The sequence below is a fragment of the Lithobates pipiens genome, unplaced genomic scaffold (genome assembly GCF_037356315.1).
Source record: "Lithobates pipiens isolate NorthernLeopardFrog02 unplaced genomic scaffold, aLitPip1_a1.2 Scaffold_10, whole genome shotgun sequence".
NCBI lineage: Eukaryota > Metazoa > Chordata > Amphibia > Anura > Ranidae > Lithobates > Lithobates pipiens.
This window is the reverse complement of record NW_027507686.1, coordinates 119884911-119908881: the sequence shown is the minus strand read 5'-3', so window position 1 is coordinate 119908881 and position 23971 is coordinate 119884911. Positions and strand designations below refer to the sequence as shown.

Genomic DNA, 23971 nt, shown 5'->3' with positions numbered 1-23971 from the left:
CTTTTGTGGACACGCTGCCTGGGTGCCTCCCCTTTCACCCTAATCCACTTTGTGGGTCCTCAGTTTTTTGCTAGGTTACTAAGGTAACGGGCCAATTTACCCTTGAAAAGAAATCACTCTTGTCTTAACTAGTTTAAAATTGTATCTTCAGAATCAACTCATCAATCCTCCTCCTTTACTGCCTTCTAATTCAAATAGAAGTTCTGCTTCCAGATTAGTGCAAACTTGGGTAAACCCTTGGGTACTGTACCTGATCCCGCACTGTTGGAACGGCCTGTAATGTTGCTTCAGGCACTAGATCCTGCATGGGTGTTCTCTTTTGGCACTTAGTGTGGAACATGTAGTCAGCTGCAGGGTGCTGTCAAGGATCTTGGTCCATTCCTGTGGAACCCAAACCCAGATGACCCCCTTCATGGTATTGCCACGTGAGACAGAGCCTGGACTTTATCTACAGTCCAGCATTGTAAAACGTGCAGAGCTTCATCCCATGCAGGTGTTGGTATACAACTTTACCACCACTTCTGCCTAGGGCCCATATAAGGTACTCGCACTGCCCTTTCACCATTAGTACTTTACCGAAAGGTCTTCACCAGGGTTGCTGTGTACTCCTTTAGGACACTTGCCTTATTCCATACCCTGCTCCGTGGTACCCCACAGAGGAACACCCAGTTGAGTCAAAGTATGCCAGCCATAAGCAAGGCAAACCAGTATGGAATGAGGGGGATATAGAAGCAGTCTTGGAGGCTTCAAATATTTTTCACCTTCACTTTTACACTTGAAGCAAGAGCTTCATGTAGCATGCTAGCTAATAAGTTTAATCTCTTCAGCCCTGGAAGATTTTACCCCCTTCCTGATCAGAGCACTTTTTGCGATTCGGCACTGCACCGCTTTAACTGACAATTGCACGGTCGGGCGACATTGCACCCAAACAAAATCGAAGTCCTTTTTTTCTCCACAAATAGCTTTCTTTTGGTGGTATTTGATCGCCTCTCTGGTTTTTATTTTTTGCGCTATAAACAAAAAAGAGCGACTATTTTGAAAAAAACACATTTTTTACTTTTAAAAAGAAAATATAAATATATAATTCCTCAGTTTAGGCTGATATGCTACATATTTTTGGGAAAATCGCAATAAGCATATTTTGGTTTGCACATAAGTTTAATGAATCTACAAATTTGGGGACATTTTTATTGCATTTTTTTTTAAATTGGTAATGGCGGCGATCTGCACTTTTTTTTTTTTTAATCGGGGCTGCGACATTATGGCGGACACATCGGACACTTGTCACTTTTTTGGGACCATTGTCATTTACTCAATGCTATAAAAATGCATTGATTACTGTGTAAATGACACTGGCAGTGAAGGGGTTGACCATTAGGGGGCGTTGAAGGGGTTGACCATTAGGGGGCGTTGAAGGGGTTAAGTGTGTCTTAGAGTGATTCTTGATTCTAACTGGGGGGGGGGGTTAGCTTCAATTCACATGACAGGTAGCAGTGATCTGTCATGACACAAGGTAGAATGGGGAAATGCCTTGTTTACACACACTTCCCCACTCTGTGGCTCCGTGACACGATCGGGAGACCGGCGGACATAGTCCACCGGTCCTGCTATCCCCATCGCCTTAAAAGGGATGTGCGGGTACATCCATTTTCCCACTGCTGCCATTGTGCCAACGTATATCGGCGTGCAGCTGCCGGCAAGTGGTTAGTGTTACTAAACCCAGGACCCTTCGATCACTATCGGGTCTACCATAGTACAAAGAACATTGCAATGATTTTAGTAAATATAAACTGCTAAATGCCCTTTTTCATCAGTAGTACATGGCAGTCTTATGACTTGTATCAGTGTCTGGTTAACCACTTGCCGACTATTTGCACGGGTGCGCAAATAGAAGTACCTATACTTCACTCCGTCCTTGTCTAGCGGGCACGCCCATGCCACCGCGGACTGCCAGTGGCCCGTGAACGTGGCACAGAGGCAGAATGGGGAAATCTATCCCCTATTTTGTAAGCATGATAACTTGCGCAAATCAATATACGTTTATTGCGTGTTATTTTTGGTTAAAAAAAAACTGTAGAATACATATTGCCCTAAACTGAGGAAGAAATGTTTCTTTTTAAAATATATTTTTGGGGATATTATAGTAAAAAATGCTTTTTTTTCTCAAAATTGTTGCTTTTTGTTTATAGCGCAAAACATTTAAAACTGCAGAGGTGAGCAAATGCCACTAAAAGAAATCTCTATTTGTGTGAAAGACGTAAATTTTGTTTGGGTACAATGTCGCATGACCACGCAATTGTCAAAGCGACAGTGCTGTATCGCTAAAAGGGCTTGGTCAGAAAGGGGGTAAATCCTTCCGGGCTGAAGTGGTTAAAGCTTGTAGGAGGGGTTTGTCATTCTGAGGCTGCAGGACACCTGACCCTCTGGGCAGTTCTGGTTGGGCCTGTGCTGATTGCATGCACCCTTCCAAGGAAAAAAAACTCTAGCAATACACAAACTGAGCATGTGCAGAGTGCCCCCAGAAGTTGAATATCAGAAAAGATCAAACAGCCTTTTTTTACACAATGTGCAAGATTAACTACTTGGATTCCACAGTGAGTATAACCAGCATGCTTTGCTGCATACAGACTGATTTTACTGATGTGGGTTTAGTAACACTTTAAACTCTTTGCTACTGTGCACAAACTCCTAGGCATTTTTTAACTTTTGTTCATGTCAGCATGCCCCTTTGGGTACAGAGGCTTGTAGTTAAATTTTTAAAAGATTTTCCCTGTTCATGAACCAGTAGCAGCTTGATTGGATCACTCAAATTATTTTATTCCAAAATGCTTTGCTGAATTCTGTCCAATGGAAAAGGAGCAAAAAAGTGATCTTTCTGTAGCTGATTCTGCCTTAAATATCTCACTGTAACAATTGAAGATGTTCATTTAAACATCCTGCAGATTAGGTTTTACACACTAAAAGCTTCTCGCTCTTGAAGGCTCTGCAGCCAGCTCTCTCCAATTTCAGCTTGATTGCAGTTCTAAGGATGGTATGAAAACTTGTCTGGCTGCCCTCAGTTCTGGCCTAACTTACATGTTTGAATCCTTGGCAGTGTAGTAGTATGTGAGGCTGTGTACTGGGTCACGTGTATATGAGCGCAGTACACTTATGCTAGTCACTACTTTGCCTGCTCTGTAGATGGGGGCACATCAGGGGGATGGTTGACAAGGCAGGAATGCAATCTCTCCTACCAATGATCGAACGTGGTGACACAAATTTCCAGAATGGCTTTAAACTCCATCCACATTTGCAGGACAAATTTACAATCCCCTGCCCCCCGGCCTCTCTAACCAAAAACTGCTGAAGCACATTTTTTGCTTAATGCTTTGACCCATATATTGTCCGAAAGACGTTGTGCCAGAACCCCTACAAGACAGGTTCAAAGGTTGCTTTTCAAACCTGTTCATGGTACCAAAGCCCAGCAGGGGTATTTGTTCTATTCCGGACATAAAGTGAAAGCAAACCCATTGACTGGTGACATTCAAGGCATGCTGCGAATGATAACTGCCATAGTTGCTTATGCTCTCTTCCTTTTCAAATCAACAAATGCCAAAATATTGCATTGAATCCACAAGGTCTGTTATTGGCTCTGAGACAGAAATACCTGGTTCCCGTAAACATCCATGATTAGTATACTGTCTATTCCTATTTATCCACCTAATCAGTGCTTTCTGGGGTGACAGTAATTTCCAGTTTATCACACTGCCCCTTAGCCTACCCTCTGCTCCCAGAGTGTTTGCAAAGGTCATAGCACCTTTTCCCTCAAAACTCGGCATCCTGGTCGCAAGGTATTTTTCTATAACCACCCCCTGAAGGACTCCTAACCTTTTCCAGTTGCTCCCAAATATTCACAGGACAGTTCAGATGCTTTTGGCGGGGTGATCAATTTTTCAAGTCTGCTCTCCAGCCTTTTCTCTTGACTGCTTATGTCCATGACCGACATAAGAGATCCAAAGGTTTCTCTACCATTAGATTCTCTTTTGGAGCTCACATTTGACAATGGAGATCGGACATTGACATCAGATTCTCAATGACCCTAGGCCTTGTTATGGTTTCCTTCAAGGCAGTACCATTCGCCCAATTACATTTGGGACTTTTCCAACACATTGTCAAGCACGCTGCTCCTCTTGACCTACCTACGCTCTTACCCAGTTAAGCAAGTAATTCCCTAACTTGGATCTCCATCCCAGCCTTAAAGAAAAGTCTTGTCACTATAACGTGGTAACAGATGCCAGTCTTTCAGTCTCATGGCCCAGGAAACATGCTAAATGCTGGAAGCCAGGCTCCCCTTCAATGTCCTGGAGCCCAGAGCAATAAAAATAGCACTGAAAGTAAACTTGGGGGCCAGTCAATGCCTATGGTTATGCACAGATAGTCATGCAGCCTGCATCCACATCCCAGCAGTGGACCATTTAGAAAGCAGATTACCTCAGCCACCACCGGTTTAAGGGAAATGGGCCCTTCACCCAGATATTTCCTAGTGTCTAGCTTCAATGCTATTGGTGGCCAGGACCCAAGGACCTTTTAGCCAGGACATTTTATTCCTTGATACTCCCCTGGTCCCATTTCAGGCTAATCCATACCCCCCCCCCCCCCCCCCCCAATCGGAATATTGGGTGATACTTTCACCACAAGCCAGACCTGCTGTCCCTGGACCCTTTTTTTCATCCTGCTTAGTCACTAGCTTTAAGGAAATGGCCATGGAAACCCAGGTTTCACGAGACCAATGGAATTTCAATTGTCACTCCCTACCTTGCTAAATGCTAGAAAGGGTACTTCTAAAAAGCTCTATGGTTGTTCCTAGAAAACCTCCTTTGCCTGCTGTGAACACACTATGTTCTCGCCTTTCTGCAATCAGGTCTGAACCACAATATGGCCTTAAGCGAAGCTAAGGTCCAATATGCTAAAATCCTAACCAGGCTATTTATAAAACCATTGCACAGAGCAGTTAACTATGGCATGCTTACAAAAAATTGTTTACAATCACTTTAACTTTTGTGATTCCCACTTTGAAGGCAGAAAGGCCCTATTCTATGGTTTACCACTGAACATGGGGAGCATACTTTGGTGCTGAAAGTCTCCACCCAGGAAACACTCCTTGACATAGGCGTTGGCCATCCTTGTCTGGATCAGACAAGTCTTTAAACCCAGAGGATCGTAAAAGGTCAAGTTTCTGCCTTGGTGCTTTTTCAAAAACTGCTGGCTTCCCATTCTGATAAGAGCCTTTGTGTAAGTGGTAGCTTGCATTGTTCCTCTAGTACTCTGGTGACTGTGAGGCCTTATTCTGGTGTTTTGTCAGAGGCCACTCTTTGAACCTGGTGGGCTACCAGATATTTCTCTCCCTCTCCTATTGAGGTTGTTTTTCTCCTGGCTGTTACCTCAAATTTAGAGGGTGTCTGAGCTTGGAACTTTTTTCTTATACTTCACAGGGATTAAGTTATATTGTAATTTCTTCCTGCCTAAGGTGGTGTCTGCTTTTCATTTGAGAGAGTGGTCTTGCCTTTTGCTCCAAAACCTCCTAAAGAGATAGCTGGCCACTGCCGGTAAGGGCTGTACAAGTCTAACCACAATCTCATAACCACAACCTCCTAAGTCAATCTGATGTCTTGTTTGTGTTGCTGGAAGGATCCTGTAAGCAACATACTGCATGTCCATTGCTAGGTGGATTGGGCAAATCTTACTCAGACGTACTACCTTTTTAAAGCATAGGGTTCCTCCTTTTCCTTTGATGGCCCACTCTCCCAGAAGTGTCTGTGCTTCATGGACTTTTTGACATCCGGCCTTGGGTTTTCCAGGTCTCTAAGTCGGCCACCTGTTCTACTCATGCATTAGCCAAGTTTTACCAGATGGATGTTCAGACATCGGCAGTAGCTGGTCTTGGGCAGAAAATCCTGCTGACAGCCCTGTAAGGGGCCTGGTCAGTTCTTCTTCTTCTTTTTTTTTCTTCCCCAAAATATGATTTTTAATGCCGACATGGCCAAAGATATAACAATACAGACACATGGCATTGTTGAATATATTACACAAGTAAAAACATCAGTCTGAAGAGATGGGGAAGAGGTGGGGCTGCAGATGTGTATTGGTCTTGTGGTCTCTTTGTAGACTTAAGACAGTTCCTGAGTTGCTCTATGATAAGTCAATTGCATACATAAAATTTTCCATATAGAGGAATAGGTAGGACAAGGAAATTCAAGGCATCCCTGTCCCCACATCTACCCCTCTTTTTCTATCGCCCAACCTCTCCCATCCCTTATCTCCATTTGCATTTTTAACAAATAAGTATACAGGAATATAGGATGAAAAGTTGTAGCAAGAGGGAGACCTAGGATGAGGAGGGGTAAGAGGGCATGGATGTGAGATCTGGAGACTGGGTATAAGAGGGCCCTAAAAGTCCGGACGGTCTAGAGATTTGGTTGCGTGAGGCGTATTCCTGTTGGGAGGCTTGGCGCACAATTCCTTCTGAGGAAACTATAAATTGTTTCCATAATGCCCAAGTCTTATTGTATTTTTCTTGCTCAGTTCCTTAGGTTGAGAATTTAGTGATAGGCCTGTTAGCCTTTATTTGCTTTTTCTTGCCCCTTGTGGGGATTGCTTTTGTTAATCCTAATGGTCTAATCTCTGCATCCTGCCTTCTACAGAAAATATTTTTTTGACTTGCCTGTTGAATCCTTTCGTGGACTAATTTAGACACTAGCCCCTTCTAATTTCAGAATTAGGATTTTTTTTTTCTTTTCATCAAAATAACAAGGGAGGGGGGGGGGGGAGATGAAGACGGGTACAGAGGAGAGTGGAGAGCTGTGGATGACGCACACCTATATTCTGACCACATAATTGTGGCTCACCAGCCATGATAATCATGGTCACCTCTTGGGGGGTGAGGACCTGGCAGGATATAGAGGGATAAGTGCAAAAGCCGCTTGCACATTAAAGGAACAGGAGCAGCATTTTGGGGGAAGGGGGTAGCTGATTTTTACCTCTGCACAATGGGTGGTTGTGGAAGGTTGTGAGGGTGTGTGTAAAACCTCCCACTGACAAATTACATTTATCAATCGGCTCAGGGACTAGTCTGTCCTTACAAAGTTGTTGTGCTCCGTAGGAACTTATCTGGGCTTGCCGCCCCCCCCCCCCCCATTTTAACAACCACTTTAAAGTGGAGTTCCGCCGAAAAAAGAATTGTAAAAGTCAGCAGCTACGAATACTGCAGCCGCTGACTCTTAATATTAAGACACTTACCTGCCGAGGGCGCCCGTGATGTCCTAATCCGAAGCTGATCCATCCCTTGGCTCCCGGGGTGGGGAGGATGGGGAAGAGGGGGTCAGGCATGGCATAGATCACTGCGGATATTGCAGCGATCTCTGCCCAGAAATGGGAGTAAATACATGGATTATACGGGTATCTGATCTTGTGTTGAAGTTTTTACCTGGATGTTCTAGAGTGTAGCCTCTTTATGCAATCTTGGGTAATAAAGTCCTTAGGGCAGCTTTGTTGAGCCACCTCGATTTACACTTTTTTTTTTTTTTTTTTTGGGGGGGGGGGGTCTTAGACCCCTTTCACACTGGGGTGCTTTGCAGGCGTTACGTCGTTTAAAAATAGTGCTTGCAAAACGCCCTGAAAGAGCCTCGGCGCTGTCAAGGGCTTTCACACTGGAGCGTTGAACTGGCAGGACGGTAAAGTCCTGCTAGCAGCATCTTTGGAGTGGTGTGTATACTGCTCCTCCACCGTCATGCGATGTGGCTCCCAAACAAAATTGATGTCTTTGGGTTCCCCCCCACAAATAGAGCTTTATTTTAGTGGTATTTGATTACCTCTGGTTAATTTTTTGTGCTTTAAAGCGGGAGTCCGCCGGTACTCCGCGTTTTTTTTTTTTTTTTCTTTTTTTTTAAAGCCAGCAGCTACAAATACTGCAGCTGCTGACTTTTAAAATAGTGACACTTACCTGTCCAGCGCGCCCGCGATGTCAGCACCCGAAGCCGATCTCTAGGTCGCCTGTCGGGTCCTGCCGCCGCCATCTTGGGTATGGGAATCAGGAAATGGAGCCTTTCGGCTTCATTTCCCGGTTCCCTACTGCGCATGCGCGAATCGCAATAAGGACGCTCCCCACTGCCTCTGGGAACTGTGTGTTTCCCAGCAGGCAGCGGGGCACTTGCGGGAAGGAGAGGGCACTTGCGGAAAGGGGCGTACGTTACGCCCCTTTCCGCAGAGAGCTATCCCGGAAGTGGGTGCAGTTACCTGGATTATCCAGGTAACTGCACCCCCCTCCCCCCTGAAAGGTGCCGATTGTGGCACCGGAGGGGGGGAGGGTTCCGATGAGCGGAAGGTCCACTTTAGGGTGGACCTCCGCTTTAACCACTACAGCCCCGGACCAATAAACACCTTAAGGACCCCAAGTCTTTTTCCAATTTCGCACTGCGCTGCTTTAACTGGTAATTGCGCTGTCATGCAATATTGCACCCAAACGAAATTTGTGTCCTCTTCTTCCCACAAATAGAGCTTTCTTTTGATGGTATTTGATTGCCTCTGCGATTTTTATTTTTTGCGATGTAAATGGAAAGAGCGAAAATTTTGAAAAAAATATATTTTCTTCTTTTTGTTATAAGAAAAATCTAAAAAAACTAAATTTTAGTCATACATTGAGGGCAAAATTTATTCAGCCACATGTCTTTAGTAAAAATAATGTCAAGCGTATATTTTTTGGTTTGCGCAAAAGTTATAGCGTCTACAAACTAGAGTACATTTTCTGGAATTTACACAGCTTTTAATTTATGGCTGCCTATCTCATTTCTTGAGGTGCTAAAATGGCAGGGCAGTACAAACCCCCCCCCCCCCCAAATGACCCCATTTTGGAAAGTAGACACCCTAAGGAAATTGCTGATGGGTATGTTGAGCCCATTGAATATTTATTTTTTTTGTCCTAAGGGATTGAATAATGACAACAAAAAAAATAAAAATTTTACAAAAAGTTGTCACTAAATGATATATTGCTCACACATGCCATGGTTATATTTGGAATTGCACCCCAAAATATATTCCGCTACTTCTCCCGAGTATGGGGATACCACATGTGTGGGACTTTTTGGGAGTCTAGTTGCGCACGGCACCCCGAAAACCAATCACCACCTTCAGGATTTCTAAGGGTGCAAATTTTTGATTTCACTCCTCACTACCTATCACAGTTTCGAAGGCCATAAAATGCCAAAATGGCACAAAACCCCCCAAAATGACCCCATTTTGGAAAGTAGACACCCCAAGCTATTTACTAAGAGGCATGTTGAGTCCATGGAATATTTTATATTTTGCCACAAGTTGCGGGAATATTACAAACTTTTTTTTTGCACAAAGTTGTCACTAAATGATATATTGCTCACACATGCTATGGGCATAAGTCAAATTACACCCCAAAATAAATTCTGCTGCTTCTCCCGAGTACGGGGATACCACATGTGGGGGACTTTTTGGGAGCCTAGCCACGTACGGGACCCCGAAAACCAAGCACTGCCTTCCGGATTTAAATATAAAATGCTACCAAAAAAACTGTTAGCGATCGCAGGGATCAGGCCTGACTCTGCGATCGCTGCAGTTGTGTTTAGTGTTTTGTAAGTGACAGTGATCGATCGATACTGCACTTGGGTGGGCTGGGCAGAGGGGCAAAACGCAGGTGCTAGCAGGTATCTGGGCTTATCCCGCTAACAATGCGTTTTTTTGGAACCCTGAACTGCTGGGGACGCTAGTATAGATCTGATCAGATATTGATCTGTTCAGATTCTATACCACTACGGGAGGTTTATGCTTTGCGTGTGGGTGTTAGCGGTACTGGCACTAACCTAGCGCTGCCTGGGGCGACGCAGGCCCTGACCCTAAAACCTAATTGATATCACCCGCCGGGTGATCAGGGGGTTAAACCTTTATTGGGTAATAAATGGTGGGTGCTCCGATGCTATAAAAAGAAAACTAACCAGAGTCACCCGTAACACTTATACGGTGATCAGTGGTGAAAGGGTTAACTAGGGGCAATCAGGGGGTTCAAATTTTTATTAGGTAGTATATGGGGGTCCCTGGCGCTATATAAAAACCTGACGGGGAACCTAAATAACTAACTGGCTAACCAGCGTCACCTGTGACACTTATACTGTGATCGCTGGTGAAAGGGTTAACTAGGGGCAATCAGGGGGTTAAAACCATTATTGGGTAGTATATGGGGGTACCTAACGCTATAAAAACCTGGCGGTGAACCTAAAAAAATGACTAGCTACCTAACGACAATAATGCAGCAATCAGAAAAATGATCGCTTAGTGACACTGGCAAAAGGGGGTGAAAGGGTTAACTCTAGGGGCAATCAGGGGGTTAAATCTTTCTTTCTTTTTTTTTTTTTTTTTTTTTTGCAATTTCAAAGCATATTTATTAAACAAAATTACGGTCCAAATGCAATGGTCACCACTTTCTCAGCCTGCCAAGGTATACAATTTTAAAGTTGTCCTTTGAAGTGAACCTTGGCATCAGTCATACAGGGCAAATGTAACTGGATGTCACAGAAAGTACTCTGAAGTAGATTGCACTCGCCAACCCTGATATCCTGGTACTAGGACATTTCCCATCCTGTCTTCCCACAGAGGGAGAAGGGGGAAAAAAAAAAAAAAAAGCCACATCACTTGCCCAGGTGGGCACAAAGTGAAAACAGGAATGTTCTACAGCCCTACAGGATTATCAATGGTATGACAGCAGAGCATTGACCACAGGGGAAGGAATTACAATCTGCCCAAAACCTCTCCTGTGAAAGTCTTACATTGTCCAGTATGAGAACTAGTATAGGTCCACTGCTAATAGGAGTGACTGAAGCCACATCAACTTTGGAAATCTAAACCTGAACTAAATTTCATGCATGTGGAAGGGGGTTATCAGTAGGTGGAGAAGGCTTGTCAAGAATTCTCATGTCACGGCAATGTAGCACAGGCTCTTTTCCCAATCCCATCTGGTAGACAAAGATGTAGACTTTTTGTTTGGGCTCCACAGTGAGTGTCATTGTCTCTGAAACTTCAGTGACCTCATTCCAATTCTCTTTCTCTGTGTTTGTACTAGAGCCACCGTATTCAGTGCTAAGGGAAAACTGGGCCTTAGTGATCAAAGCACCCAATCCTCCTGTCTCGGCCGAGACAGTTGCTGTTACTTTCCAGTTGTGCTCCATACTGGATACCTTCTCCTTTTCATATCCAACCTTCTTGGAAACCTGATTCTTCCATTGAAGGGGGGTCTGGGAGTCATTGTCAATGGTCTTGATGCACACCCACTCACCATAGGATGGGCCCTTGGCAATAGCCAAGCCTCCAGGCAGAAAGCCGTAGATGCTGGGATGGAAGGAGTAGGTATCAACGCCCTCGTTTTTGTTGAAGTTGGTACATCTTGTGTACTTAATCCCTCCCCATTGGTCCTCAGGATTCACAAAATAGTAGTAATTTCTCACACCAAAATAATAAAGGCCATTTCTGCATTCCGGGTGTAGCGTGAATTCTTCACCCGCTTCATATTTGTTCATGTTCCTTGTTCGGCGATAGACCCCTCGGTCCTGAAAAATGATATAGAAGTATCCAAAAGCCGAACAATAATGACTGCCCCCTTGACAGTTAGGGTGTAGGGAATAAACAACTGCACTGTCATCTGTGTTCATGTTTGTAACTCGACGGTAGTGGTCTGACTTGATAATGTAGAAGTGGTCATCCTCATAGGCCACATAATGATCTCCATTCCTGCAGGATGGGTGCAAGCTGAAGACATCCAGCCCTTCTCCATGATTAAAGTTTGATGATCTCATGTAACAATTAAGGTCTGGCCTGACAATATAGTAATACTGGTCCACGCCACAAAAATCTGCTTTACTTTTGCTCTTTGGGACAATCATAGCTGAGATGAATGCAAAGCCTCTGTGCAGAGCTGAAAAAGATCCGTGGTGCTCAGTACATGTGGGGGTTAAATCTTTATTGGGGGGTGATAGGGGGCTACCCTGGACCTAACACTAACTGCCCTGACAGTTTTAACTGTTACAACTGACACTGAATGCAGTGATCAGTAAAGAAATGATCAATGCAATCAGTGACACTGTGACTGGGGGGGGTTTGGGGGGGGGGGGCTGTTTGTGTACCTATGTGTACCTATGTGTCAGTGTAGTGTTTTGGTGCACTTACTTTTAGTCTTCTCCTCGTAGTCCGGTCAAAAAGACCGCCCCGAGGAGAATGACATCACTTCCTCCTTCCTGTGTAAACAATACACAGTGGGAGGAAGCTTGTCATTGGCCAGGAGCGATCCAGAGGGGGTGGCCAGAAACCAACGGCCATCCCCTCATCACGGATCACTCCTGGAGCGAACCCGACCGCTGTATCCAGCGGGAGGGGGTCCAATCGGACCCCCCACCCGCTGGAATGCAGGCACGTACATCTACGTGCTTGTGCCTGCCTGTGCCATTGGGATGACGTACAATGGCAATACGGCGGTCCTTAAGTGGTTAAACAAAAATAGAGCGACAATTTAGAAAAACAATATTTTTTTACATATTGCTATAATATCCCCAAAAATTATATAAACATTTTTTTCCTCACTTTAGGCCGATACAAATTCTAATATACTTTTAGTAAAAAAAATCAAGTCCGTGGGTCCCGTGGGAAATGCAAAGTGACGTACAGGTACGTTACTTTGCCCAGCCGTGCCATTCTGCCAACATATATCGTTGTGAGCTGGTCTTTAAGTGGTTAACCAGTGCCTGGCTGCAACGCAGCATCATAACCCAACATTTCTGGTTACACTTCCTGTCTCTTAAAGCAGGAAGTTTTCAACCCTGTCCTCAAGTACCTCCAACAGGTCATATTTTGGGAATTTTCTCTTAGTTAAAATAGCCATCCAAATTAGCAAGCCACTGATTTAAAGCACCTGTGCAAGATAAAGGAAAACCTGCAAATAAAGCCTGTTTAGCAGTACTTGAGAACCACTGCCTTAAAGTACTCAAAGGATTTTACGGTAAGTAAAAAAAAATCCTATTTTCCCAGCTTGACCCAAGACCATTTGTCTTCCCTAACCTGTACCTTTCTGATTTAGCCTCACCTGGCTCTTCCATCACCCTAGAAGCTCAGTGCTGGCAGGCTACGCATGCTAAATGCAGCTCCATAAGCTAGTGGAGTCTTGCTTTGTATTGGCAGCTCAGAAATTTAATTTCACTCCAAAATACTGTGGAAATTCCATTACAGTGGATACTACTTTGTATTTGTCCATGCATATATTAGATACCATTACTAAAACTGTAAAATGCAGCATTTATTGAATGCCTCTGAAGACTGCACATAAACTGACACTGGGCTTATGAAATCCACAACGGGTCATTTATGTACCAAATGCCATAGTGGTGCAGAATGAGGGAGGGATTTTTGGGGGGGGGCGGGGATGGATTTATAATCTATCTCTCTATCCTAAACCATTGAATAGAAAAGTTGGTGAAAGGGATTAGGAGGGGGTAGCAATTAAAACTTGAATCATAGAATAAGCCAAGAGTGAAAGTGTTCATCTTCCATCTTAATTGCTTTCTGAATTTGCAATTACTTTTTTAATGATTTTGCAACTTTGTAAATGTGTGGGTGTTTTCCCTCTTAACTGGTTTTAGTTCTGCCAGACAGCATTTGCGTCTTACCACTGTTAACGTCTAGGCTTTGAACTGTTGGTTAGCATGGCCCAGTAAAGCATCAAAGTTGAGAAAAAAATTTGCAATTTCCTATTACTGGCTTTAACATGTTAACATGTTCTGCCCTGGTTATAATCTGTTTGAACTATGTTGTGGGTTAATTTTTCTCCTTTTTGGGTTTGTAACCATTTTCTCCCATTCCTTTTTTGTTTTCTAACCTGCTTTCTTCCAGTTCAACTGCAAATTGAGGATCTGACACGCAAGCTTCGCACTGGAGACCTGGGAATACCCCCTAACCCAGAAGACAGGTTGGGAAAACCCTCTGCTCGCTTGTAGCACATGACAGTAAAAGTTTCATCTTCTCTTGGACTCATTGTCTTATTAAATATGTAGAGTATGAAATCTAGTAAAGATTTTTATCATATTTTCACTTAGTGGAATTTTCTGCTTTTACATTTTTGCACATGGTTAAAAGGGTAACAACCTTTTTAATTTAAAGCTAAATCTTTAAGCTGGTCATACACTAGTAGAATTTCTTTCAAAATAGAGCCGGGTCCACAATTTTTCTTAACGTCATTTTTCAAGTGGTTTTGGCTTGGAAAATTATTCACTCCAAAATTGAATGTTAAAGGCAACCCATTTTTTAAGACTTTAGAATTTCATGTCGATTTTGTACTGAGAATTTTTGTACGTATGTTTGAAAATCTTCTGTGACCAGCTTTAGATCAGTGAGGAGTTCTCAGATTGAACCTCTCTTGATCAGTTTGATTAGTGTCAGCAGCACTGAAGCCAACAGTAATTGATGCTGCTTAGCCTTGGTGTGATGGCAGCCTTAGAGCTGCCAGGTGACCTAGTTAGCCACGCAATAGCAAGGTAGATCTCTGGATCAGAAGTGAGGAGAAAGGACATGTAGAGGAGTTCCACTTTGAAAAGCACCTTTTCTCTTATATTCAACGACCGAAACAGCTCCTCTCTGTAACAAAATGGGTTGTTGGCCCTATCACTGGAGATTACTAGGCAAACTTTGAATACAACACTTCAGAACTTTTAGTTCGGCCCAGGGGTTTGTCCCTAGGCTACAATCCCCAGTGTCTGCCCTAGCAGCCTCAGATTTATTTTGCCTAGTGAAGGAGATACACCTAGGAACCCTGGGGGCCCATAGGTCCGTGTGTTTTTATTTATTTTTTTGATGCAGAAGCTTGGCTTTTTGCGCAAGATGAATGATCCTGTGATCTTCTATTAACAGCCTGCTGGGTGACAGGCTGGTTCACTTATGCTTGTAGTCTCCCCAGTCCGGCCATCGAGCGTGTGCACGTTGCAGCTACGGCTCGGCAGGCCACCACATACCTCAGCTCCAGAGGTGGTCGGTGAGCTTTATGCATACATATGACCGGGCTACTGTTGTCTGCACCACAGTATGCCAGGCCAGTAGACTTCCCTGTACTGATCAGGAGTTGGCTACAATGGAATGTCTCCCAGCTCTTCAGGACTGGCAAGTACAGCTCTCCCTGTCTCGGCAGGGTTGAGCAGCTGGGCATTCCCTGGAAGGTTGATTCGGGGGGGGGGCCCTCTCTTCTATCCCCTGTCCCTAACTCCCCTCCTCCCCCACCCTCACGGGGGGGGTCTGTACATGTACTGAGCGGTGTATGTGCCCCGGACTCTCACCTGGGTTCTGGCTGTGCTCTGGTGCCTGGGTCCCGTGTGCTTTAATCCCGGAGGGTGCCTGTGAGGTTTGCCCGTGTTGGTGCAGCGCTGTCTGCCGCATGTTTTCTTTCTGCCTCTCATGGCGCTGGCTGGTGGCCATTTTCAGTGTGGGCAAGGGATAGCATGTTTCTGGGCTTCAGGCGGCCATTTTCCCAGTGATTCCCTATTCAGAACACTGGTGGCCATTTTCTTGAAGCCGGACCACATTTTTGGTGCTCTAGCAGCAGCTCCTGTGCCCTCAGATTCCTGTTTTGTCAGCAGAGCGCTGGGATTTCTGTGTAATCTGGACATGTTTCAGATCGCTCAGCGATCGTTCACTGATCGCGCTGATGGACTGCCACCGACACAGCTTTGACCCTCTGCATCTGGGAGCGCTAGGGATCTACAGGCATTGCTGTAAAACGGCGCACAACTCCTCAGGGCGGTGAGTCCCGTGGGTTAGAACCCCTCAGTCAGCGGCATCAAGGAGGGTGGGACTGTCACTGTCCTAAGTCCCCTTCGGGTGGCAGGGTAGGGTCAGCATGGCTTCAGAAACTGGTTTCTTCCCCCGAATTCCAGGCAATTGCAACCGGGTCACCTGCGGACTGTGCGGTCCCTGTGGACACCCTTACTGCGGTCCTCAATTAGTTTGTTGCCAAGATAGAGGTGGTGCTTAGGAAGAAAGGTGCTAAAAAGCTGTGCTTGATACCCTGAAGATTCAGGAGCCTACGGATCCATCTGCTTATGTACCGGTCCCTTTTGGGTCCCGCAAGCCAGCACGTTCACCTAAGGTATTCCTGTATCTGACTTATTTTGTCAAGTTCATTTACAAGGAATGGGGTCGCCTGCAATGGACCTTTTCGGTCCCCAAATACATGGCGGTGCATTACGCCTTTGAGGAGAGCCTTCTGAAAAAATGGTCGGCTCCTCCAGTCGTGGACCCCCCAGTATCCAGGTTAAATAAAGTAACCAGGATCCCGGTTGAGGGGACTCCTGCATTCAAGGATCCCACGGACAGGAAGGTCGAGGTGGTGGCTCGTTGTTTACGGTTGTGGGGTCAGCTGGGCGACCTGTACTGGCATCCTCACTGGCGTTGCAGACACTGACTGAGTGGGCAAAACTTTTTCACCGCAAATTGGGAGAGCAACAGGCCTCCCCTGTCTGCGTGGAACTATCAGACAAACTAATGCAAGGCCTTAAGCGGCTTTTTCGTCCGCCCGGAGCTTTGACGAAAAGTCCCCAGCCCGACAGGACGCTCACGGACGGTCAAAAACGCCCCCGTAACCGCAAGCTTAACAAGCCTGCGAATAAAAATGTTACTGCATGGTTTGCCCCCACCCATATCTCAAGCGGGGGGTCGCCTTCGGGAGTTTGCAGCCCGGTGGTCCTCCCGGTTATCCGACCAATGGGTCTGCGATCTGATTTCCACAGGCTACAAGATAGTTTCTCTTGGCCGCCAAACAGATTCTTCCCCTCCAGCATACCTGTATCCCCGGTTTGCCGGGAGGCCCTGTTGGGGGTGGTAAGGGATTTGCTGAATCGCGGGGTGATTGTACCAGTTCCCAGAATCGGAACGCTTCCAGGGATTCTACTCAAATCTGTGGTTCCCAAGAAGGAAGGGGTACGTCCGATCCTGGACTTGAAAGCCCGCAATCACTTTGTAAAAGTGCAGAGGTTCTGAATGGAATCAGTTTGCTCAGTAGTCGCTGCGCACCATCAAGGGGACTCCCTGGTGTCCTTGGACATCCAAGATGCGTACCTGCACATACCCATATGCCTTCGGCATCAAAAATTTCTGCGGTTCGCAGTCGGGGAAGCTCATTACCATTTTGTAGCTCTTTCCTTTGGTCTGGTCTGGCATCGGCCCCCCGAGTCTTTACCAAAGTTCTGGCTCCAGTATTGGTGTTGCTGAAACAACGTGGGATCGCGATTGTGGGCTACCTAGACGGTCTCCTCCTGAGAGCATCTTCCACCTCAGAATTAAAGGAGAATGTGGCGATCACCATGCAGACCCTGCAAGAATTTGGGTGGCTGTTGAACCTAAAGTCAGTGATTGTACAGACTCAGCATCTGGAGTACCTAGGTTTGCTGTTAAACTCCAGGGAAGCGAGAGTTTTTTCTCCCTTCAGACAAATTGCAGACTCAGATCCGCGGTCAAACTACTGATGAACCGCAAGTGGTTGTCGCTCCGGTTTTGCTTGCGAGTACTGGGACTCATGGTAGCCTCCTTTGAGGTAGTACCCTATGCCCAGTTCCACAGCAGAGTGCTGCAGAAAGATCTTGTTAAAATGGGACATCTCAGTTGTCCCTAGATCGAAAGATCCAGGTGAGCCAGCCAGTCAAGGACTCTGATCTGGTGGTTGAGGTCCCCGGTGATTCAGTCTGGAAAATTGTTCCTTCCTCTGAAATGGACAGTGATCACAATGGAGACAACAGTCTATCCGGCTGGGGTGGAGTGATGGGGTGGTTCAGTCTGCTCAGGGCCTCTGGTCGACGAAAGTCTGAGTTGCCGATCAATCTGCTCGAATTGACAGCAATCAGTCTCCACACATGGTCGGTGAATCTTCAAGGGCGTCCAATCAGGATACCGCTGGACAACGCCACGGCTGTGGCGTACGTAAATCACCAAGGGGGAACAAGAAGCTCAGCCGCTGCTCGGTAGGTCGCTCACATACTTCGGTGGGCAGAGCGACACGCACCGCCCCTGTCGGCCATTTACATCCCGAGCGTGGAGAACTGGCAGGCGGACTATTTGAGTGGACCGATGCGTGACCCAGGAGAATGGGCATTGCATCCGGAGGTATTCAGGCTGCTGTGCCTGAAGTGGGGAACACCAGATGTGGATCTACTGGCCTCCCGTGTCAATTGGAAGGTACCAAGATTCATGTCAAGGACGAGATCACGCGCTGATGGCTCCATGGGATCAGTTCCAGCTGATTTACGCCTTTCCTCTGCTGAAACTGTTGCCATGTCTGCTTTGCAGAGTGGAAGCCGAGGGGATCCCAGTAATACTGGTTGCCCCAGATTGGCCTCAGTGTCCTTGGTACGCAGACCTGGTGCGTCTGGTGGCAGACGCTCCCTGGCGACTGCCGTTGTGAGAGGACCTCCTATCTCAAGGTCCAATTTTCAATCCTGCTTTACCATCGCTGGATTTAACGGCATGGCTATTGAGAGCCAGGTGTTGGAGAACCGGGGTCTGTCAGACTCGGTGATTCCAACTATGTTGAGGGCACGGAAATCATCTTCTCGGAAGATATACCATCGTACCTGGAAGGTCTACATCTCCATGTGAGGAGAAAGGATGGCATCCGCGATCCTTTTCCATATCCAGGATCCTGCTGTTTCTCCAGCAGGGAGTGGACCAGAGATTGGCATTGAGCACCATTAAAGGGCAAATCTCAGCCTTGGCATCGCACTCCTTAGTGACTACCTTCGTTCAGGGGGTACGACACGTCCCTCCGGTGCGTCCGTTACCCCCATGGGATTTGAACCTGGTGTTGTGGGTGCTTCAAAAACCGCTGTTTGAGAATATCAGGGAGATTCCCCTTTTGACTTTCCCAGAAAGGGGTCTTTCTAGTGGCCATCACCTTGGCCAGGAGGGTTTCGTAATTGGCGGCCTTGTCCTGCAAGTCGCCCTATCTGGTTATCCACAGGGATAAGGTGGTGTTGCGTCTGCAACTGTCCTTTCTACCGAAGGTGGTCTCGGCTTTTCATATCAATGACATTGTATTACCAAGCCGAAGCACCCTAAAGAGGTGGCCCTTCACGCTTTGGATGTAGTTAGGGCTCTTAAGGTGTATTTGTCTGCCACGGCTCCCTTTCGGAAGTCAAACTCAGTTTGTTTCGGTAGCTGGTCCCAAGAAAGGCATGGCGGTCTCGGCCACCTTTTCCAAGTGGATCAGACAGATTGTAGTACAAGCCTACACCTTGAAGGGGCAGGTGCCCCCCTGTCCAGTCACAGCCCACTCCAGAAGGGCAATCAGAACGTCTTGGGCCTTCCGACACCAAGTGTCGGTCGCTCAGGTGTGTAAGGCAGCGACCTGGTCGTCTGTCCATACGTGTATCGGCTGATGCCTGTTTTGGGCGCAGTGTTTTGCAGGGGGCCGTGTAGTTGCAATTGAATATGCAACTGATATTCCGGTTTTTTTAAAAAAAAACGCAGTACTGTTATGTTAATGCACTGTTGCATTATTTCTGCAGTTGGCTGTGGTCTTGGATCACTCCTGTTCAGGATACTGTTTTTGTGGTGGGTTTTCCATGCATTGCTGTTTTTTTGTGGGTTTAGTTTCACTAGTTCCCAACTGCCATGGTGGATGAAGTTTTTATGTTTTTTCTACCCGTTGTTTGGCACTGCTTGGGGACGTCCCATTTTGTTAGGAGCTGTTTCGGTCGGTGAATATAAGAGAAAATAGGATTTTTGTACTCACCGTAAAATCCTTTTCTCCGTAATTCACCGACCGACACAGCACCCGCCCCTCTTTCTCTTTACGTTATATACTGCTTGTTGACGTACTGAGGCTGCTAGGGCAAACTGTGGGGATTGTAGCCTAGGGGCTGCCCCCTGGGCGGAACTAAAAGTTCTGAAGTGTTGTGTTACAACTTTGCCTAGTAATTTCCAGTGATAGGGCTGACAACCCATTTTGTTAGAGAGGAGCTGTCGGTCGGTGAATTACAGAGAAAAGGATTTTACGGTGAGTACAGTCTGCGTAGTGTTTCAGTTTATGAATGAATGAAATACTTGTATAGCGCACAATGTGAACTGAATCGCCTCAAGGCAGATGCAGAGGAGCAATGAGATCTGCCTTGAAATGTCACTGCTATAACAATGCTGTTCTCTCTCCTTTTCCTGCAGTAGGTGAGCCGTCCATAACCATAGCAATGAATAACGCCATAAGTCCTGGCCCTAGTGCATAGTCGCTATTCTGGTGGCTGGCCTGCCTGATCCATGGCAAATTGGGTCCCATGCATTTGCATCCCGGTTTGAGAGACTGCACTAGATGGCCTGTTTTCTGGAATGTCTCTTGCTTAAAATGAGTGCTTATATACTCCTGAATACTAAAACTTCTAAACATTCTGCATACATTCCTATTTTAAAGGTGTTTTTATGGACTCCTAAAACATAAGGAAAGTGTCAAAGCAAAATAAACAAATAAGTGCATCTCTAAGGCCCCTTTCACATGTGCGGACTGCTCAGATCCGCCTTTCAGGTTTTTTTTTTTTTTTATGCGGATCTGAATGGGCGATCCATGCAAGTCTATGGACCGTTGGATGTCAGAGCAGACATCCAATCCACTCTGCAAAATCCAGACGGGTGCAAACCCTATTTTTATCCGTTGATCGGATGAAAACGGTCAGGCGGTCCATAATCCTCCACCCCTCCCTGTAGGTGAGAGCGGGACTCTGACAGGGTTCGTCCCTGCACAGAGTGCAGAGGCGGGCTTGTCATCTGCCTGCTCAGCGAGGATCAACGGAGTGATCCCCGTTAAGCAAGTGGAGGAGTAAAAACAGATCCGTAGGTCTGAAAGGAGCCTAATACAAGCACATTTACCCATGTTTTATCCCTTTTGAAAGTGTATTTGCACGTTAGCAACGAAATTGGGCTAATGCTATATTTGTGACTTAACAGCACAAGTTAAAAAGAAACCTTACATGCTGTCCCTGCTTTGTAATGTTTAGGATGCTGCTCTGGATTAATTTTTAACCTTGACTGAACACTGCATTATTAGCTGTAAACTAGATTTGATCATTGTCTGTCCTAACAAAGGATTAAAAGTTCAGAATCTGCTGTCCTGCATTGCTAATGAGGGATAGTGTGGCAACGGACACTTGAGAATATACAAAAGTCTTAGAATATGCCATGACACCTTCTAAAGGCGGCCATAGATTAGAGCTGCACGATTAATCGTTAAGAATGGTTGTTGCGATTTCCCCCCCCCCCCCCCCCCTTGCTTCTTTGCTCTGCTGAAGCCAACAGCCGTCAAAAGGGGACAAAGGGCAGCCTGCCGAGAATCACAACATTCTTAAGCAGTGGAGTATAAAAACATTGTAACAATTTGTCCTTTAGAGCAAAGGAATACACTTTGGTGTGAAAATGAGGGAAGTTTAACCACTTAAACGGACCTCCACCCTAAAGTGGAAGGTCTGCCTCATCTGATCCCTCTACCCCTCCGGTGCCACAATTGGCACCTTTCAAGGGGGAGGGGTGTGCAGATACCTGGATAATCCAGGTATTTGCACCCACTTCTGGGCCAGGCTAGCTTCAGATGTCTCCCCCCCCCCCAATCCCTAAACCCCCTACCGTTGTGTTCTGGGAAACGCACAGTTCCCAGGACACAGCGGGAACAGCGGAGAGGCGCAGCGTGACTCGCGCATGCCCAGTAGGTAGTCGGGCACTGAAGCCGCAATGATTCACTTCCCAATTCCCTGACAGAGGATGGCATCGCTGAACCCTGGGACAGGTAAGTGCCAATTTATTAAGTCAGCAGCTGCAATATTTGTAGCTGCTGGCTTTTAAATATTTTTTTTTTTTTTTTTTTTTTTTTTTTTAAAGGTGCAGCTCCTCTTTAAAGCTGAGAAAAAAATTAAGTTGGCTACAAATACTGCAGCTGTTGACTTTTTTAATAATTGGACACTTAGCTGTCCCGGGTCCAGTGATGCGGGGGAACGAAGCCCCGCTGGTCTCCCCCCCCTCCTCTCTGCGGCGCCAGCATTGTAAATGTGGGCACCCACTGCGCATGCGAGAGCAACGCAATGACCGGCTGGGCACTCATCTGGGACCTATGACGTGTCCCAGATTGCCGGGGGGGGGGAGGGGGGGGAGAGGTGATTTTTTGCCCTGTTGAGTCCATGCATTATGACATTGGGGGAGCCTCCCAGCTGTCAGAATGCCATAACGCAGTGGGGAGGATTCTCCCACCTGCTGCGCATGTGACTGGGGAATTTTTTATTTTTTTCCCCCAGCCTGCTGGCTTTATAAAAAAAAAAAAATTGAATCATGAATGGCCAGCTTTAGAAACGGCTAAAAGGTACAGTGGATATAAAAGTCTGCACACCCCTGTTAAAATGTCAGGTTTCTGTGATTTAACCACTTAAGGACCGCCGCATGTAATTATACGTCGGCACAATGGTACGGACAGGCACAAGCACGTGCCCGTAAGTGCCTGCCTTCCAGCAGATGGGGGGGGGGGGGGGTCTGATCGGACCCCCTCCCGCTGGCTGCGGTGGTCCATTTCGCTTCAGGAGCGATCCGGGATGAGGGGATGGCCGTTGGTTTCTGGCCATCCCCTTGCGATAGCTCCTCGCAGGATGAAGTGATGTCACTCTCCTCGTGGCGGTCTTTATGACTGGTCGGCGAGGAAAGAAGACATAGTAAGTGCACTGACACATAGGTACACATAGGCACACTTTCACCCCAGCCACCCCCCCCCCCCCTCTAGTCAGTGTCACTGATTGCAGTGATCATTTATTACTGATCACTGCTTTTAGTGTCCGTTGTGACTGTAAAAAGTGTCACCAGATGTTTATAGCATCAGGGACCCCCATTACTACCTAATAAAGGTTTTAACACCCTGATTGCCCCTAGTTAACCCTTTCTCCAGTGATCACCGTATAAGTGTTACGGGTGATGCTGGTTAGTTTGCTTTTTATAGCATCAGGGCACCCGCCATTTATTACCCAATAAAGGTTTAACCCCCTGATCGCCTTGTGGGTGATATCAATTAGGTTTTAGGGCCAGATAGGGTCTGTGTCGCCCCAGGCAGCGCTAGGTTAGTGCCAGTACCGCTAACAACCACACGCAAATTATACACCTCCCGTCGTGGTATAGTATCTGAACAGATCAATATCTGATCAGATCTATACTAGCGTCCCCAACAGTTTAGGGTTCCAAAAAACGCATAGTTAGCGGGATCAGTCCAGATACCTGCTAGCATCTGCGTTTTGCCCCTCCGCCCAGCCCACCCAAGTGCAGTATCGATCGATCACTGTCACTTACAAAACACTAAACCCATAACTGCAGCGTTCAGAGTCAGGCCTGATCCTGTGATCACTAACAGTTTTTTTTGGTATCCTTTTATACAGTCACTGACAGCCTAGGTGCTTTATTACCTGTGAATCTCACTAGTGTACCACTAAATTTTAGAGCCTAAAATGGCAAAGCGAAGGTACACTAGTGAAGAGGCCTACATGTTTCTGAGCATGACAGATAGTGAAGAGGAAGTCACTCATCTGTCAGATTCAGTCTCGGTGAAATAAAAAAATGAATGCCCTTAGAAATCCTTAAGGCGGTGCTTGGTTTTCAGGGTCCCGTACGCGGCTAGGCTCCCAAAAAGTCCCCCACATGTGGTATCCCTGTACTCAGGAGAAGCAGCAGAATGTATTTTAGGGTAGAATTTCACATGCCCATAGCATGTGTGAGCAATATATCATTTAGTGACAACTTTGTGCAAAAAAAGAGTTTTTAATATTCCTGCAACTTGTGGCAAAATATTAAATATTCCATGGACTCAACATGCCTCGCAGCAAATAGCTTGGGGTGTCTACTTTCCAAATGGGGTCATTTGGGGGGGGGGGGGGTTGTGCTATTTTGGCAT

General features: G+C 46.2%; 1 protein-coding gene across 2 annotated transcripts in view; it reads left to right on the top strand.

Moving 5' to 3' along the window:
- The window catches only part of SF1 (splicing factor 1), a 133285-nt gene that overhangs the window by 52337 nt on the left and 56977 nt on the right, over positions 1-23971 (top strand). Inside the window, exon 3 of one of the 2 annotated variants that reach the window (XM_077457764.1) lies at positions 13930-14005. The exons of the other annotated variant lie outside the window; for it this stretch is intronic. Coding sequence (XP_077313890.1) covers positions 13930-14005 — 76 coding nt within the window. The remainder of the gene's footprint in view (positions 1-13929; positions 14006-23971) is intronic. 2 annotated transcript variants of the gene reach the window in all.